The 20,610-nt window shown below is 32.5% G+C and overlaps 1 protein-coding gene and 1 pseudogene across 1 annotated transcript; both read left to right on the top strand.

The window, feature by feature from the left end:
- The first annotated feature begins 13,532 nt into the window (after positions 1-13,532).
- LOC140173055 (NADH dehydrogenase [ubiquinone] 1 beta subcomplex subunit 3-B-like) lies at positions 13,533-14,568 on the top strand. Its single transcript, XM_072219435.1, has 3 exons — positions 13,533-13,768; positions 14,187-14,348; positions 14,478-14,568. The coding sequence occupies exon 1, from the start codon at positions 13,533-13,535 to the stop codon at positions 13,755-13,757; it is 225 nt and encodes a 74-aa protein (XP_072075536.1). The 3' UTR covers positions 13,758-13,768; positions 14,187-14,348; positions 14,478-14,568.
- Positions 14,209-19,692, top strand: LOC112697901 (protein DA1-like; annotated as a pseudogene).
- Positions 19,693-20,610: the final 918 nt, after the last annotated feature.

The raw sequence follows: 20,610 nt of genomic DNA, 5'->3' as shown, positions 1-20,610 counted from the left end.
GATTTGATTGGATTTTACTTTTTACAAACTGTTAAATTGGATTCAGATTTTGGATCTATTTTTTACAACCGATTCAATCTAATTCAAACTGCACAATATATTATAATATTATTATTTTATTATTATGTTTACAATTATATTTATAACATATTTAATTTGTTATACATTTTTATATTTTTTATATATTATTATTATTTAATAAATATTTTATGTTCAAAATGTGATTTATTTATTTATTTTAACTAACTTATAATTTTATTTTTATTGTTATGTTATCATTAGTTTTTTTAAAATATTGTTAAGACTTGTTAGGTCATTGTTGGTTATTTAAAATTTGATGTTGAGTCTTGTTATATATATTTAATTTTTTTTAATTTACAAAACCGTAAATCTAATCCAATTCAGATCGCTCGAAATTGGATCGGATCGGATCGGATTTTTTTTTTAAATCATCCAATCCAAACCACAGTGCAAATAAACATAATGTTCGGATCGAATAAATGTTTGACTCAAAACCGATCTAAATCGCACCTAGTTTTAGCTTTTTTGGCATTTGGCCTGAAACTGCTTCTACACGGGCCATATTGTCAACACAGGAAGCCGTATAAAATTTTGAAAAACTGTAAAATTCAAAAAATTCAATAGGGAAGTGTTATATCAAAGTTTGTTTAATATCTAAAAAATAAAGGTAAAGTTATAAAATACAAAAAAGGATTTTAACTAACACAAAATTATCTATCAAAAAATACTATTCTTTTGTTCTTTTCATTGGAAACTAAAATAGGTTTTTGGATCCAATAAAACATAAATAATATTATACATCCAATTTTATTTTAATCAAGTCCAATTAAATTAATTATTAATTGTTGAATATGGATATATATTTCAAGAATTTTATTAATTGTTGAATTAGTTTATGATTATGAATTTTGTTAAATGTTGATTGTTATTGCTGTGCTGATGTTGGTTTATTAGAATTTATTTTTTATTTTTTTATGTAATAATGAAAAATTTGGATTTTACCATAAATTTATATCACGGTGAAAAGTTTAATTCAGGGTATGGTCTAAAATATTTTATCCACTTTGGTCATATAACATTTGATGCAAAATTTTGCAAATAAATTTGATTCAAAAGCTACTGTCAACAATTTTAAATTCAATGCAATTATTAACAGCATTCTGCTGTTAACAAATTTATAGGCACGGTTAAAAAGAGTGGTCATATTATAGAATAGTCATCAATGGCCACATTCAAAAGTGTAGCCTTATCTTTGGTTATTAGCACGTTTTAAAAACGTAATTATATCTTTAGTTATTGACACGCTTTAAAAGTGTAGCCATATTTTCTGCTTAACACGTTTGAAAAGCATGGCTATAGAGTCACACATACGGCTACGCTAAAATAGTATGGTAATCAATAGGAACATGACAATACACAAATCGGACCTACCTATTTATGTTTTAATTTTTTAAACACAAATTAGTGGGTTCGATTTGTGTACCCTAAATTTTTAAAATTTTTTAAACACAAATCGAAGAATCTGATTTGTGTACTTCTCATAATTTTAAAAAATACCAAAAATTATCACGTTAAAGTATAACATTCCTCCTACTTCCATATCCAAATGTTTTAACCTCTCATAATACTCTATATTAGCAAAAAGATTTTTATGTTTAGGACTTCTTATTAAGAGAAGTATTTTTTTTCTTACATGAATTTAATTTTTATACCTAACAGAGTAAGAATTTTACACGGATAATAATAATCGTATATTGAAATATTAACAAAAATAATTAATTTTAAAATTTATTACTTAAAAATGATCTAAATATGAATTTACTTAAATTACCGTATAAAAATATTTATATTATCAATATTTTAAAATTTTATTTATGAGTTACTCTATTCATAATCAGATTAAAATGCTTATATTTTTACGAATAAATATTCTTTTGGATGTCTAATAATTTGTTTAAAAGACAAATTATCTTTTTATAATTCAAAAATTTCTAATCAACCCCTCTATTAATGGTTTCAGCAATTTCTATAAGGACTTGTTTGGGTGAGCTCTTAAGAAAATATCTTTTTTCGAATTATTTTTTTTTAAAAGATCTTATAAAAAAGTAAAAGTAATTTTATGTTTGGATATCTAATATAAAAATGTCTTTTTATCTATCAATTATGTTTGGGTATAACAATATAAAAGTACTTTTTTGTTTATTTATTACATGAAAAATATCTTTTTTTTAAGGAAAAAAGATCTTTTAAAAAAAGATGTAAATTACAGCTTCTCAAAAAAGATCTTTTTTTTATTTTATTAGTGCTTTTACTTTTACTACTAAAAATTTACCAAACACGTTAAAAAATAAAAAAAAATCATTTTTCATTGAAAAAAATCTTTCTTTAACAAAATAATGGCGCCCAAACATGCACTAAATAGTGATATTAGAAGCTACCTAGAGTTGTATACCAATAACAACAACCACTTCGACTAATTATTTAAATAACTAAAAATTAATTAAAAATTTTTAAATTATAAAAAAATACTTGGTTGTTTAAGTAAATGGTGAATGATTGAAAAGAAAATTTATTCTATTTTTATTTACTTTAATATATTATAAAATAATTATTTAAATTAACCTCTACAAATTTTAAAAATAAATATTTTAGTCTTTAAAAAAATTAATATTTAAAAACATTTCTAAAATTTTATTTTGACAAATAAATTAATGTCCAATTCATTTTCTAGTAGAATAATTATCCAAATTAGTCTCAAAAATTTTAAAAGTTAATATTTTAGTTTTCAAAAAAAAAATTAATACATAAATCAATAATTTTTAACGTTTTTTTAGTCTATTTTTCGATATAAATTACTAAATTTTTCAAGTATTTATTAAAAAAAAATATTAGTAGATATTATAATCAAATTAATTTTTAAAATTAAATTAAATTTATTTAATTTATAATATAGTATTATTATAAAGTAAAAATTTAATTAATTTTTTGAGTTAATTAGTAATTTAGTGATTAAATGAAAATAAAAAAATAATGCTCTAATTACCAAAAAAAAGAACATCAAATCACTAAAATGAATTTTCTCTAATTTTTTTAACACTTAAAAAAATAAAGTGTAATATCTTATTTTTAATTTTATAAATAAAAATAAAAATTAAAAAAATAATAAAAATTGAGGTTAAACAATGAACATCATCCAATTATTTTTTTTTTCACTAAAAAAAGAATCCATTCCCATCGAATCACTACCCCAGCGCCACCTTCTTCGACGGCTGCATCAAAATTGAGCATGTAGCCAATAATGCCCCTTTGGTTGCCTTCGTTACCGGCGGATGTATCAGTATCCGCTATCCTGTCCAGCGTGGCCGCCGCCACGGTCACTGCCGCATCCTTCTTCTTAATCTACAAGTCTCACCTCCGCCCCCACAAAGAGAATCTCATAACACTCCATCAAGAGCAACCCAAACGCAATCCTCGTGGCAAGATCCTGTTCGTTTCGCGAATCGGATTTTCAACTGCAGAAGCCGTAGCGAAGCGCCTCTGCGATTTGTTAGAGTCGAAAGGCCTCGTTTTGGAGGTCGTAGATGCTCGGACTTACGATCCCGAAGACTTACCCAAGGAGAACCTCATCCTCCTCCTTCATTCAACTTCGCATAACCAACCTCCCCTACCGTTCGCCGACAACAGCAATGGAGCAAGGGACTTCACCCGTTGGCTCGTGGATAATGCGGAGAGCTTTGGGATCGGAGCGGTTGTTGTGAAGGCTTGCAGTTTCACTGCATTTGTGGTGGGCAAAAGGGATGGTAAGAATTTGATGGCTAAGGCCGCCAATCATTTTAGGGATTTGGATCACGTTAAATACGATCATCATTTTGAAGAGAGGTGGGGAAGTATTGTTGCCACGGTTTCGGGAGAAGTTGCTAATGGCATGTGCAGGGAATCTGAACCTGAGGTAGATTTCTGCATGCTCTTATCCTTCATATATTACATGTATATTTGATAGATAATTGTTTTAAACTGGTGATCTATTTTTCTCCTAAATATTATGATTGTTTTCTTAGTTACAGGATGATGCTGGTTGTTGTGATCCAAAACGCATATATATGTTGGTGGAAAATCTGTATGATGGATTTAGAAGTAGAACCTACAGGCGCAGGATGTTAACTATCAGTGAGGCCAACTTCATGAAGAATGGAACTGTTGATCTTGAAGACGGAGGTCCTGTAACTGTCAAATGGCCTCTTCCACATGGTGGAACAAGCGATTCTAGTTTACCATTATCTGAAAAATTTTGTTGTTCCGTTGGTCTCAGCTTGTTCTTTCTTGGTGACTGGGATGAGGATATTGAAAGAGAACTGCATTTTGATGGCGCTAGAAACATTTGGTGCCTCAAGTATGATGGTCATACTTGGATTTGGAGTTTATGCAGAACCATCCTTTTCCCCCACCAATTGCGCCCCATAATAATTCCATACGATGGCAAATTGTGCTGCATTGGTGATAATTGGGTTGATATCTACAACCTAAAATCAGAATTTTGGGAAAAGAGGGAAGTGCCCGGCATGCGTGAATCCTCACTCTTATTTTTTGTGGGAAACCCTCATTGTGTTGTATTCTTTTGATGATGTGAATCAATGGCTCATGTCATATGATTTGAATGCCAACATTTGGAGCCCCATTGAGTGCAATTTTCCGCCGTTTTGTGATTACAAAGCTGGTAGGAAACTCGTTCATCTGGGTTGCAGTGATTTTCTTCTTATTATTGATATTGTATCTATTTGGTGTATCTATGACTTGTCTAAGAAGAAACCCGTGGCAGTTGTGCATGTGAATGATTTGGATGAGATGGGGATGGTGTCTAACGTTTTTTGTTGTCACCACACAAGCAAAGAAAGTCTGATCTATGTCTTTACTAGTACAGATCAAATGGATATTAAAAGGGATATAGAGCGTCCAAATCAATATATTAACATTGTTCCTTATGCCAGAGTCAAGCTCCAAACCGAGGGTAATTTTTCTGCTAAGGTTGAATCTAAGGGTAATCTTAAAGTTAGTCCCCATCTGAAGTACTATGTGTAAGCATGTACCTTTCTCTTCTTACTGTTCTTTCTATTATTATAATGTCTCAATTAATTCGTGACCCTATCCATTGTGGACAGGTTTGCTGCTGTAGACCAAGACATTAAAGGGAAGACTACGGTAGCATAAATGTTGCTGTTAGGAATAGGGGTGTGCATGGCCCGGCCCGCCCCGGTCCCGAACACTTTAGGGGCTAATTTGATGTGATTTCATCGGGTCTAGGGCCGGGTATGGGTCTCAAAAGTAGACCCAGTCATTATTTTGGGTTGGGTCTGGGCCATAGCTCGGGTCACCCAAAATCGGTCCGGTGGCCCGGTCATCATACACAGTTAATATTTTGTGTTATTAGTGATGGATGATAGCTATTATTATGTGAAATTTAAGTATTGTAAACCTTAATATTTTGTGTTATTAGTCATTATATATAAGACTATAAGTTAATGTTTTATGTTTAAAATGCATAAGATTTTAGACTAATGCATAATCTTGTGTTATTTGTATTGATTTAAATATTTGGTGTTATTAGGCAATATTAGTATTGATTATGGTTATACTTTAATTTTAGAGAAGAGTTAGTTCTTATTATATTTTTCTAAGTGAATTTTATCATATCAAATAATGGTTGGAGTCTTGAAAATTTGAATATTTTTACATGCTAACTTACAAGAAGGTATCAAGGTAATATAATGTTAACGGCCCGGTTTTCATTCAGTTTTTACCCGGTATAATCGTGGCCCGAAAGTGTATAAGTTTCATTGGGTCTAGAGTCGGGTTCAGGTCTAACAAATAGGCCTGGTATATATTTCAGGCTAAGTCACATCAAACCTAGTTTCATCCGGCCCATGCACACCCCTACAATTCATTTGAAACCGAAGCCTACAGTTCAATAACTAAGTTTCTACCATCGTTTCGTTAATATCTAAAAGATAAGGGTAAAGGTATAAAGTATAAAAAAAGATTTTAACTATAACACAAAATTATCTATCAAAAAATATTATTATTTTGTTCTCTTCATTATAAACTATAATTACTTTCTGGATCCAATAAAACATAAATAATATTAAAGACGGATACTCCTCAATCTAATCTTTCGATCATAGTTAAAATTTATTAATTTTCTCTAACTAATTTTTCTCTAAAGTATAACTCAATTTATTAATTTTAAAAATTATATATAGTATTGAAAAATTATCCAGTATGTCACTTGAAAAAAGTGGAATAGGATATTTATGGTACGAAAAGTTAGTCAAATTGCTATTTGTCATGTAATGAAGATTGAAATGATTAAAATAATTCTAATTGTAGAAGCAAAATGTCATAAACAAGTAACTCTAAAATAAGGACGTGGCCCATCGATCAAGAGCGACTATATATTCGTTTAATTTCTTTTAAAATTATTTACTATTTAACTATTGTTTACTTTTTTTTTAAACTGTTTTTACTTAGCCATTATACGTATTTAGATTTTAATAAATAAAACTTTGAAAGTGGATTGAATTGACTTAGAACATATTTAACAATTAAAAATATTTAAAAATAATAGTTTGAAAATAAAAAGAGCCATATTTTTTTAAATATATTTATTTTTTATTTTTTATTTTTTAATCATTACTAAAATAAATGAATAATCTTAGATATAATAAATATATAATTTTAGATATTACGCATGTAAAATTATAAATATTAAGTTAAATAATATAACTTTACGTTATTGTCTTCTTAGTATTACTCTTAATAATCACTCCTAATAATCAGTAGAATTTATCTTAACGAATTATAAGTTTATATTTTGTTATTTATACAAAATATTCATTTAAAATAAACAAAATGCTAAACCAAAAGCTGTAATTACAAAAAAGGGAAAAAAATAGCAATACAAAAATAAAGACAATTTACTTAAATAAAAGAAAATAAAAAAATATTTATCTAAATACAACAATCGAGAATTAGTTACTTACTTATCTTATTTTTTCTTTATTAGCAGTGTCTGTTTACCCGCTTTTCTAATATTTTGAAAAGATTAATTTTTTGTAATTTTATTTTTAAAATTATAAATTTAATAAAATAATCTAAATATTAAGAATAAAAAAATTAAAAAATAAAAATAAAAATTTTATAAGCTATTTAATTTTTAAAATGTATAAAATTTATAAATTTAAATTAAATAAGTCATTAAACAAATTTATTATGTTGTTATTATGTGTAACAAAATGAAAATAAAGATTTAGAAATATTATTTACCATTAACTATTTAAAAATGTTATTAAGTTTATTTATTTATTTTTAATAGTATTTAATTTAAAGTAGAGATAAAAATTTATATTCAAACTACTTCATGCATAATTTCAATTGATAAAAAATATTTTTTTAATTTTATATTTAATTTTTTAAATTATCTTTAATTTTATTTTTTTAAATTATTAATTTATATTTTTATTATATCCCCTCATTATATCAAACAGACAAACATTATTCTTTCTCTTACTATATTTTTTAAATTACCCCCTCATAATAATATTTTTTTAAAATTTTGGGTCTTATATGTAATAATAATGAGGGAGAAATTTTTGGAATTTGATTCACATTAAATTTAAAATTAACTTCTGGTATAATTAAATGAGGAAAGATAATTAATTATAGAAAGAAATTAACTATCAATTAGATTAGGAGAGTGATTTACACTCTCTTATAAATACAAATGTTATTAATCATATATCTTTATTTATTGTCTATAATATTTTGGCTACGTAGCATTACTCTATATATTATTAATATTCAGTTTCTTTACTTATTAGTATAGTTGATGTGATATATTTTTAAAATTATTTTTTAATTATGTATTTATTTAATTTAATTAAAATAAATATTAAATTATTTTATTATAATTTATTGTCTAATAATTATATATCCATCATCAACTATATAATTGTGAACATTTTATCAATAATTAATTAAAAAGACACAATTTTATTACTTCTTTTATTTTATTTCTGTATTTCCTAACTTATCCGCTATAAAAAGTAATATATATTATAAGAAAATTTCATTTTTTTATCAATTACTTTTTTATTTGACAATTTTTATTTTTCTCTTATAATATATTATCTCTATTTTTTATAAACTATAAAATATTATTATTCATTATTATACTTTATCTCTTCTATTTTTTGTCTTTTATTCATATTTGTTTAAGTTTTAATAAAATTTTGTTATAAATTTATCCTTTTTTTATCCCATGTAAGTTAATTATTTATTATAACTATTCACATATTTAACCTTCTCAATGTTTAATTTATATTTCTTAGGTGCTAAATTTTATTTTTAATTTAAAAAATTAAGTAATAAAATAATATCAATAGAAAATGTTGTGTATTTTCTTCTTCATCATTTGGGATTATCTTTTTTTTTTTAAAATATCATGAGTAGTTAGTTATACAATAGTATTTATGAATAAAAGATAAATATAAATTATATTCCATCTTTTCTTAGTAAAATTTATATTATTTATTTTAAAATATAAAAAATATTATAAATTATTTTGGACTAATAATTTTACAAAATTTTTAACAAAAATTATTATACATATTTTTATTTACAATTTTGTAAGAAAATTCTATATATTTTTGTATATTATTTCGTAGAGAGTATGTGCTGATTGTAATAATGATCTACAATTAATAAAATTATTAAGCGATATTTTTAAAATAAGTTATTTCACCATGATTCCGGATAAGTCCATACCTAAGGCGTAATTAGTTAAAACCTCTTGTTGACTAGAAAATAGGGCAAAAAACAGAAATAAGTCAAGGGAGGAGATAATTTACGTGAATCAGCCAATAAGAAAATTGCTTCATCAATCAACCAAAGGACATTTATATATAATTCGAACTAGCATAGTTCGATTTATATTTGTATATAATTCGAACCGATTTGGTTCGAACTATGATCTTATAATTCGAACTAAGGGAGTTCGAATTACACTTTTCAAGTAATTCGAATCAAGGATGTTCGAATTACCTCCATGCACGTAATAGCACATAATTCGAACCAAGTAGGTTCGAATTACACAAATTGTATTTCGAACCAGGCTGGTTCGAATTAGTGAGGACCAGGCCTGTATATATATGGTGTGAACGCGAGTTGCTCTCATTAGAGGGGGTGAGATGACTAGTGAGGAGAGTTTCGTAGTGTTGGTTCACCACAGAGGATCCATTAAGAGGAAAACTCGTTCCGGTGTGAAGTTCACTGATAAGGATCCTCTCTGTATTATCATCAGGCCTATGACGAGGTATGAGGACCTTGTTAGCTCTGTATTGCTGAAACTTGATCTAGAAGGTGTGAAACGGGTTAAGAAGTTTTTCTATCACATTCCAATCACGGTGCTCCAGGAAACCGTAAAGTATGATTGTTTCACGATCGGGAGTGATGAGGACTTGTAGGTCATGTTTCATTGTCGCCGGCAGTTTCCAGAGGTGAGGATGCCAGAACTGTTGGCAAAGTTGGTTGACGTGGTATCCAGCTCAGGGGGTTTGAACTGGAATACCACCACTTTAGCCACGGTAGTCAGTTCTAGCTCCAGACCTGCCGTTGCTTCTTCCTCTGTCCCTGCGTACGAGCCACCCGTCCAACCTGTCGCCTCTCCTTCGTTCGCTGTTGATCTCAACGACAGTGTAGGCGACGAGGTCGGAACAGGGGAATTTCCACGGACCTCTTTACAGTGTGCTGCACCCACTGGGGTTGGAGATGGATTGTTGGATGATCCAGAGGACGATGATGTCGAGCCGGATATGATTGCTGATGACAATGACGATGATGTCGGAGCAAATGAGCCTGCTGGGGCCGGCGGTGGTTCTAGCTCTGGCACACAGCAGTACCCTCCACATTTTTTCTCTTTGGACTTGGATGCCATGAGGTAGGAGGGGGTTCCTGGGCAGCCGGCTGGATTTGGCGCTAGAGATGGTGAAGGGTCTGCAGGTCTGACAGAGTTTCAGGTTGGTCAGCAATGTCAGGATAAAGAAGAGGCCCTGTTATGTGTGAAGACTTACAGCATCCGTCGAGGGGTACAGTACAAGGCTGCGCTTGAGGCTCCTGACGGAGGCTGGTTACCTCCGTCTGCATACCGGGCATTCTGCATTCGACATGTAGCGGCAAATTTCGCCCTAACCTTAAAGGGCAAAGACGCAAGGAGGCTACTTGTGAATGCGGCGTACGCTAAGATCGAGGTCGAGTTCCATTACTGGTTTGATATTCTGAGATCTGAAGACCCGGCGATGTGTGACTGGGCGAACCGAATTGAGTATTCGTTGTGGACACAACATTGTGATGAGGGGCATAGATTCAGACACATGACGACAAATATCTCTGAGTGTGTGAACTCAATCCTCAAGGGTGTCAGAAACCTTCCTGTGTGCTCGCTAGTGAAGGCAACATACGGAAGGTTGGCCGAATTATTTGTTCGCAAAGGGAGAGAGGCTGAGGCGCAATTGGGAACCGGACAATAATTTAGTCAGCACTTGGTGAAGTGTATAGAGGCCAACTTGAAAACGGGTAGGTGCTTCACGGTGACTTTGTACGACAGGGATAACTCCGAGTTCACCGTCGCAGAGACAACTCCGACTGATTCTTTCTCACTGGGTAGCTACAGAGTCTCGCTTGCATCTCAGACATGTGACTGCGGATACTTCTAGGCACTTCATTTCCCGTGTCCCCACGCACTGGCATGCTGTGCCTACTCACGGCTTACATGTGAGCCTTACGTCCACCAGGTGTATCGTCTTAGTTCGGTGTTCAGTGTGTATCGGATGGGTTTCACACCTCCCATTCCGGAGGACTTCTGGCCACCATATGACGGGCCGACTGTCATCCCGGACCCGAATAAGAGGCGTGCGAGAGAGGGTCGTCCGAAGTCCACTCGAATACGGATCAATATGGATGAGGCAGATCCGAACCGGCCAAAGAGATGTGGGCTTTGTCGGCAGCCCGGCCACACACGTAGGAGTTGCCCACAGCTCGGAGGAGCAGAGCACACATGGGGACATAAGTAGGTGTATTGCTAGCTTTGGTACTTTTTATTTCACTTTCGCGTTTAGAATCCATTATTATCGGTTTTCTTACTTGTAGTTGATAAGTGATAGAATTTGTTAATGTTAGTGCGATGTACTCTGCATGAGATCTTAATTAATGAATATGTTTTGTTTCCGGGGTTTTAAATGAAATGTATGTTGAATGCACACCGGAATAAATAACTCTACGAGTTAAATTAAGACATGATGCGAAATCTATGCTAGTAACAAAAATTAGTTTTTGGAACGAATTGTGAGTAATTCGAACTAATTGAGTTCGAATTATGTTCCTCGATAGTTCGAACCAGGTAGGTTCAAATTATGTTCATCACGTGCTCCTCCATAATTCGAGTTAACTTGGTTCGAATTATATGTTAGGGTAGTTCGAATTACATAGAAACGTGCTTTGGCTGATTTGTAATGTTGTTTTCGGTTTGGTTGATACACGTAATTTTTGTCCTCCCTTGATTTAAATGTGTTTTTTGCCTTAGAAAATAATTAAAAAAGAAAATCCTTTTTATAATAGTACCAGTCATAAATCAGCAGTTAGAAGAGATATTAATAAGAAAAAAAATAAACAAAATATATGTTTTAATCTTGAAATTTTTGAAATTCTTTTTAAAATTTTAATTTTAATTTTTTTATTTTATTGTTGAATCTTAACATTTCGAATAAATTTTAATTATCTTTAGAGAGTGTTTTTTTTGACAATCAGCATTTATCAAAATTATTTTACTAATTTTATCCTCAATAACTCATCTGACAATGACCATCACCATCACCATCTCAACACAACTAAACAACAGATTTAACAAAAAGAGTGGGGAGTAGTTATCTTTTGTTTAAAAAATTTTCAGAAAAAAAAAATTATCATGTAAATTTTTTGCTATCATATTATCTATTCAAATTTTATTAAAAAATATTACATATACACAAAAAAATATAATATATTTATATATAAATATATATGTAATTTAATATATTTTTAATATATATTTTATATTTTAACATAAAAATGACTAATTTAATATTTATTTTTGAATATACACCTATACCTAACATAATTGAATTTTATTTTATTCAATGTATTAACATGAAATTAAGTTAAAAAATTATTAATATTAATTTAAATAAAAATAAATATAAAATATTAATAGTATATTATTTTTTAATGATTAAAACTCAAATACACATCAAGTTGATACTAAAAAGTACTAGATAAAAATTTATTTAAATTATCTAACCGCTTAGCTATTAATTTTACACAAAATTAATTACACCTGAGTTTCTAATTTTTTTTAATTGAGATTATTATAGATTCTTACCCAAAACATAATTAGTTAAAACCTCTAATTGACCAAAACAAATAAAAAAAAAGAGAAACTTCAATAAAACCTCTTTTGTTGTTTCTTTGTTCCTCCTTTCATAAAAGAAACTATCTGGGATTACCGCGTTTGGGTTTGTGATTTATTTTCTTCTCTTCTCAATCATCTCTTTCTCTTCAATCTCATTCCTTTGAAGAAAGAGAAAGAACAAAGAACCAAGAGGACCCCACACAACACAACACCCTTAAACAACACAAACCTTGTTTCTTGTTGAATTTCTTCGTAGTCTTTTGTCCCAAATAGTTGAATTTGTCACAACCACTGTTTCCCATACAACACAACACCATAAATTATTATTATTACTAATAAATAAATTAATTAATCAATTTCCAAAACCCTTTTTTTGTCAAACCTTCTTCCTTCCCCCCTTTGGTGTTATCATCAATCTCATCAATTTTTGACCTTTTCTGAAAAATCTCGTGCATTTATTATACTTTCCCCTGTTTCCAATTGTAAAAAGATTATTTTTTTTTAATTTAAAAATTTGATTTTTTTTCCTCTTTGTCAATGATATTGTGGAGTATACGTGTTCCTGTTTCTCGTTTCTGAAATTAAAGGAAAAAAATAAAACATATATTTTTTGCTTTGTTCCTTCTCTTTCCTTGTTCCTTCTATTTGCTTTCCCTTAACACATACAAACACTTGAGTTGAAGTTTCTTAGATCATCATCATCAAGTTTGCAGTTGCTGGAGAGAGAATATACTTTCTCGCATCCAGCGACAAACTGAGAAAACTATAGCAAATGCGTGGTGAGCTGCGGGCCTTTACTTAATTTCTTTTTTCTCCCTTCTAAGGGAAATACCGAAATAGACATATATACTCTCGGTTTTGTTTGGGCCGAGTCCAGGTACTGAGCCCAAGTTGAGCTGAGCCCGACAAAGGAAAAGGAAAAGCCATGACCGAAAAAAAGGAGGAAAGGAAAAGGAAAAGCAAGAGGAGGAGTTGGTGTTGGAGAAGAGGAAGAAGAAGACGCATAGGAAGAGAGAGAATGGGTTCGGCAGGGAAAAACACAGCAGAATTCTTCAGGAGGAGGGACGAGTGGAGGAAGCACCCAATGCTCACCAATCAGTTCCGCCACGCCCTCCCTGGCTTCGGTATCGCCGTTGTCGCCTTCGGCATCTACCTCGTCGGCGAGCAGATCTTCAGTCGCGCCGGCGCTCCTTCTTCCCACTCTCACTCTCACTCCCACTCCACCGCTTCTTCCTCTCACTGATATCTCTTCAGGTACCCTCCTTTCTCTCCACCATCCATTCCCATACATTTTTGAACTGTTTTTTTCTAGATGTACCTTTTTTCTCTTTAGCTGCAGCTTCACTTGTTAAAAGTGTGTTTGGTTTGTTTATAGTTTTGCAAACTATGATTTTGATCCATTGCAATTTCTGCCCAAGTCATTGTTTGAGGCTAAAAAGTCAACTTGTTTTTGCTGAAGATGTTGAAATGAATTGAAATCGAGTTTGTTAGTTTGTGCCCTTTAAATTATTGTTTGGAGTATGCAAATTGAAATGCATACATATTATGAAGATGGAAATAGTTTCTTTGAATTTCACTTAACCCATGTCTCCAATAGTAGTGGTGTTTCCAAATTCCAATAGTATTGGAGTTTTCGAGTTAATTGAACTATTGTTGGCTGTTTGATTTTCAGGAATGAATTTGTACCTATTATGAACATATAGCAACTTGAATTATGGGTTGGCTTAGCAAATTTTTTAAAGGCTCCGACCAAAAGATTTCGGAAGGGCATTACCATTCATATTATAACGGGGATGCGGATTCTTACTTGCCGTCGACGTCTGGTGTAACAAACGTGAGAACTCCTTAACAATTGCTTTTGAATGCATTGGAAAACTTTTGCAAAGTGTTGAAATATGCCATTGTTTTCTATTTCCTGTTTGTCCAACTTTTCAAACATATGTTGATGGGAATTTGGATGCAGGATGTTTGGCCTGAGAATGAGAACGAAGATATAGATCGTGCCATTGCATTATCTCTGGCAGAGCAAAATCATAGAGGAAACCATGTAAATGGTGAGTGATATAACTCCAAACTGTTATTGTATATTTTAAAAGAAAAATAATGCATTTACACAATTGCGTTCCTTTTAGTTGTTATGTTCAGAGACAGAATAATGCAAATTGGAATGCTCTAAATTTCCATAATGTCTATCGTTGTTCTTCTAGTTATTGTTCCTGTATTTCAATTGGCTATTTTTCATTTTGTAATTATGAGAAATTTGATATCAAATCTGTGATAGTCTATTGAATGTAGTCTTTGTCAATTACAATGGTAAATTCAGTTGCTATAGAATTGAATAGAACTTATTTAGTCGTAGCTATTTACTATTGTTTTGCTTTTGCAGTTTGTTTACATTGGAAGATTTCTGCTTGTGTTGAACATTAACTGTTACTTTTACATATTTTTGGATCCGGCGCTCTGTCCTTTATAGATGATATATGTTACCTTAACCTTGTCAATTGTGTTTTTTTCAAAAACCAACTACAATGGAATTTACGTCAATGAGTTTTTCTGTCTATTATGTAGACTAAAGATCTCAATTAGAAGAAGATGAACAACTTGCTAGAGCTATAGAAGAAAGCCTAAATCTAGAGTCTCCTCCCAAATATGGAAATGAAAACATGTATCAACCCCATCCGACGGTTCCAATTCCAGTACCAGTGTATTTCCCAATGGGATCAAGGTACGAGTTAGAGGACAGGTCACACAATATTGTACGAATTTGGTATCACCATTTCAACACTTTTTGTTTGGCTACTTAAATGTGCATGCTAAGATTATCAATTTATCATCTAAAATTATCTGTTCACCATTTACCATTTACCATTCTGTCATGCTTGATGATTTCGAATTTTCTATTTTGACGTATGTTTTACTCCTTTGTATTCATTAACATATTTTTCCCCATTTATTCTTGCTGGTCCTTATTAGACTACTTATTAACTGGCACTCGTATGCCTCTTTATGGATATTTTCGGGAGGAACAGGAGGATGTAACTGAACTAGGATGTAGCATAATACATTGATATTCTCATTTATCAAATAATCTATATACATATGCATAGTGATCTTCATCTTTAGTATCCTCTTCAAATATATTGTACCATATATACCATAAAGTTACCGTAATTGATTGATAACCGCACGTATAGTTCAATTAGCATACAAATAACACAGATCCCAATGACTTAAATTTTTCGCCTGCAAAATATATCATAATTTGTTGGTTTGAAAACTTCGCATCATGCATCTCATGAACAAAACTTGCGTGTTTGTTTTCAGTTGATGAAGAAATTATTCTCTTCTCTCTATTTGCTATTAAATCAAGATATCATATGTACATGTGATGCAGAAATATTTGAATGTTTTTTAGTTTTTTGCATAATAGGATTTGTGCTGGCTGCCATACTGAGATTGGTTATGGACGATACCTAAATTGTTTGAATGCTTTCTGGCATCCTGAATGCTTCCGCTGTCATGCTTGCAACCTACCGATCTCTGATTATGAGGTGCCTGAATTTCCATTTACCTGCCAAAATGCTACAAGCATCCCACGTTAATGCAGGGTCCGGGAAAGGGCTGCATCCAAAGGATGTAATGTACTCAGCTTAATCTGATATATTATATATATTTTGGTGAATGAACGGGGCTTTTGCCCAAAGACTACACTACAGAGATAAAGTGGGGTAACTGAACCCCTCTAACATCATCAGACAGAACATTCCTCAATTCAACACATGGTTCATCCAAAAAACGGAATCCTAACCTCAAGCTTAAGCTCTTTCTTGCTAGGACGTCTGCTCCTCTGTTTCCTTCCCTGAAGGAGAGTAAATCTCATTCTCCAATCCCTACTCCTCATCCAGTCTAATCTAATAATAGGATCAGGGTGTTGTGAGCATTTCTCTGGCTTCTGTAACACCGCTAGGCTGCTCTAAAATCTCTTTCTATAATTGCCTTTCTAAAGCCCAAGTCCCAAGTCAACTCAAGACCTTTCAAAATGCCCCATAATTCCGCTTGATAAGCGGTTGTGACTCCTACATTCATCACATACCCAGCAATCCATCTTCCATGCTCATCTCTAAGCATCCCTCCGCAACCCGCTGCACCCAAGATTGCCCGCCAAAGCTCCATCCGAGTCGTCTTTAACCCACCCCGGGGAAGGAGGCTTCCATTTTATGTGAGCCTCAATTCTATCTGGGGGGTGTCTAATGAGAGATTCCTTCTTGAAGGCCTCTTTGATATTTTGAACGTAGGGGATTATGAAATCCTTTGCATCTTATAAGGTGGGGAGAACAAGAAATCCAATCCTCTTTGTTTCTACCAATGTGTGATATGAGGTTCCGTCTTACCCAAAGATCAAAGGGAGCTCTAAAGAAATTGTTTAGATGTTGAGGGAGGATAAGGCTTGACCAAATCCTGGCTGCTACCTGGCAGTCTCTCATCACATGTAGCAGCGTTTCCTGCTGTCCAAGACAGCGGTGGCAGTCCGAGCTAGCTCCAAAAAATCTAGCTCTTCTACACGCAGTCATAAGCCATTTATTCACCATAATCCACATGAAGCACTTTGATTCCTTGAGGACTCTTCCATTTCCAAATGATGTTCCAAGTTTGGTCTTCATTTAAATTTTCATTAGATAAGAGCTTGTAGGTACTCGCTATGTCAAGATTTCCATCCTTCAAATGCTTCCACAAGATTCTGTCTTCACCCCACGGCTTGAACCGGTGACATTGAAGTCTCACGGAGACAACTTAACCATTGCTCCAAGGCTCCCCTTCATTGTAATTGATACCCAAAAGGCCAAAAAAGTTTCTTTTCCATTTACCATGTAATATGTAAAAATGGATGAGAAGAGTGGAAAGATGTTATGTTATCAAAGTTTGTGCATTGTGTTCTTGATGGTATAGATCTAAAGCCGATGTCGTTCGTGAAATCATGATGTTTTTATAGCTTCTCAAGTGTTGGCATTAATTAAGTATATGCTACTCAATTTTCACCAGAATTTAGTAATTTACACCTTATACCTCATTGCGGTAGCTGTTAATTCGGTAATATATATCTTTTGACAGATTCCAACAAACCCTGCTGGTCTTATTGAATATAGGGCACATCCATTCTGGGTCCAAAAATATTGCCCTTCTCATGAACATGATAACACTCCTAGATGTTGCAGCTGTGAGCGAATGGAGGTTAGTATGAATGAAAAATTTTATCATGAATGAACTTTTATTGTGAACAGTGTAATTAAAGTTTTCTACCTTTGTATGCAGCCACGAGAGACTGGATATATCGGTCTTAATGATGGCCAGAAGCTTTGCTTAGAGTGCCTCGACTCTGCTATCATGGATACAAGCGAATGCCAACCGCTTTATGTCGATATACAAAGATTTTATGAAAGCTAGACATGAAATTGGAGCATCAAATTCCACTGCTCTTGGTTGAAACACAAGCCCTGAATGAAGCAAGAGAGGGGGAGGAGCATGTAAGTGAAAATGCATTTTCACCTATTTATAGTAATTATATTATAATATCTGATAAATTTGATCTTCTAGTTTTCATCCTGCTTATTCATTATCTTGGCCAGGGCCACTATCACATGCCGGAAACCGAGGACTCTGCCTTTCGGAAGAGCAGACCATCAGCAGCGTAAGATTTCCTTTTATGTTTTCGGCTTTAGTGACGTTTCCTTCTCTCTCGCTCGCACTATTAAATGATACATTGCATTTGAACTTTAATCAGATCTCGAGACGACCGAGACTTGGAGCAGGAAATAGAGCGGTCGACATGAGAACACAACCATACAAATTGACCAGACGTTGTGATGTGACGGCAATTCTCATTTTATTCGGACTTCCAAGGTAATAATTCAATGCTTTTACAAATTCCAGAGTCACAAAGCTCAATGCTTATGAGTACATAAATCTTTCAAAGTTAACAAATCTAGCTCTGCAAGGGAAAAAATTCTTCAGTGTATTCTTCTTCTGCCTTTGTGTCTGCTAGTTTGCTCATGCTATTTTTCTTCATATTCTTGTTGATATTGAATTTATATGTTTGCATATTCCTGTTTCCTCATCTTGTGGTTGGATGAATCATGATTCTATTTATGAATACAATTCTTTTTTATCTTTTCAGATTGCTTACTGGATCGATCCTAGCTCACGAGATGATGCATGCTTGGCTGCGGCTTAAAGGTACTATTTCACCTAGAAATTCTTTGAATGTAGAGTATCATGTGAACTTTGTTATCCATTTTGGAGTTTAGGGTTTAAGATTTAAGGAATTTATTCATACATTTCAATATCTGTCATCAAATCGATGTACTTCGTTCTAAGCTATCTGCTCTATTTGTGAAGGCTACCGAACCCTAAGTCAAAACGTCGAAGAAGGTATATGTCAGGTTATGGCATACATGTGGTTGCATTCTGAGCTCACTTCAGCATCAGCCTCATCCTCATTTTCAACATCTAGAAAAGGGAAAAGACCCCCTTTTGAGACGAAGCTCGGCGAGTTCTTCAAGCACCAGATTGAGTCAGCCTCATCCTCATCTTCAACATCTAGAAAAGGGAAAAGACCCCCTTTTGAGATGAAGCTCGGCGAGTTCTTCAAGCACCAGATTGAATCCGATATCTCTCCAGTTTACGGAGACGGGTTTAGGGCAGGTCACCAAGCAGTACAGAAGTATGGTCTTCAGAAGACCCTAAACCATATATGGATGACTGGTACTTTTCCATTTTGAAAAGCATTGAGAAAAAACCCTCCCATTGGTGGTCGAACATCAGGGACGAACTTATACAAATATTCAAGCCAATTTTTGCAACATTGAAGAATATGTTTTTGGAGGACCAGTATCACGGTAAATTGAGTATACATAACATCAAAGTTGGATTTTCCGGGAGCGGGCAGTTGCGTGCTATTTTAACAGATATGGAATGCCGGAATGATGGGGCTAGTACTGAATACATTCAAGACAAACAACTACTTGATATCAAAGTGCTCAGATCAATCATTTACCAGATTATTAATCTTCCTTTTAAAGCCGGTAACGAACCTCACATTCCTGAAGTGGAAGAATTGTATCATCAACTTTATTTCCTCGAAAAAAAATATGAAGCCAGGTATAATTTTTTGTCTTTTCTAATTGTGTGTGCGCTTTTTTTGTTAAACTTACATTTTAATGCATATAAATCCAAATATTTACTTTTAAAAAAGAATATTTAAAATGCAAATTAACCTTGGACTATGAAAGCAAGCTAAGGGAGTATATTTAAAATGCAAATTAACTTTTTTTGACATCAAATGATTTTTTTTCTTTGTTAAACGGACATATTTTAATTTAGGAAAATTACCCCTTAACAATAAGGTGGGGGATGAACCCAGTGTTCTTTTGGAGCGTACCGAAGAAAATTCATTTTCTGAACACGGTCTATTGGCTGATGTTCAGAAATGGGATACTCCCAACTACAGCTTTTGGTTATGTTGGCAGTTCATTTCCCCGATGGCAGTTTAATGAGAACATACATCCAGAATTTTCCAAAATATACCACCACCGTGGAAATTCCGGCCAATATTCTTCAAATCGTGCCATAGTAAAGTTCTATAGGAACTGCATCCAACATTTTGTATTCAGGGAAACCCAAGATGGAGCGGTAATTAAAATTTAGTTTTGGTTGATTTTTTTTATTATATACTGATTAATTAATTAATTAATTAATTAATTAATTATATATATATATATATATATATTTTGCAGCCAAAGCCAAACTCACTTGTGGCTATTCACAAATTATTTGTTGATCATTTCGAAATTATGATGCCATCAATCATGCTGACAGAGAAGATTTGTGGGAGGATGAGAGAAAGCATCGCGGTCGCGTAATTAACTTATATTTTGTTAATTTGTAATTTTTTCTTTATTTTTTTAAACTTATTTTATTCTTTCTTTTTTCAGTGAACATGTTATGTAACTTATTTGTAGAAGCATTAGAAATTTAAGGTTAGTTTATCCTTTTCTTTCCTGGTAAATACTTTGTTATCTTGTTTCCTTAAAGTTGAAGCT

Source organism: Arachis hypogaea, chromosome 16 (genome assembly GCF_003086295.3).
Source record: "Arachis hypogaea cultivar Tifrunner chromosome 16, arahy.Tifrunner.gnm2.J5K5, whole genome shotgun sequence".
Taxonomy (NCBI): domain Eukaryota; kingdom Viridiplantae; phylum Streptophyta; class Magnoliopsida; order Fabales; family Fabaceae; genus Arachis; species Arachis hypogaea.
The sequence above is the reverse complement of the archived record's forward strand: the minus strand, read 5'-3'. Positions and strand labels throughout refer to the sequence as shown.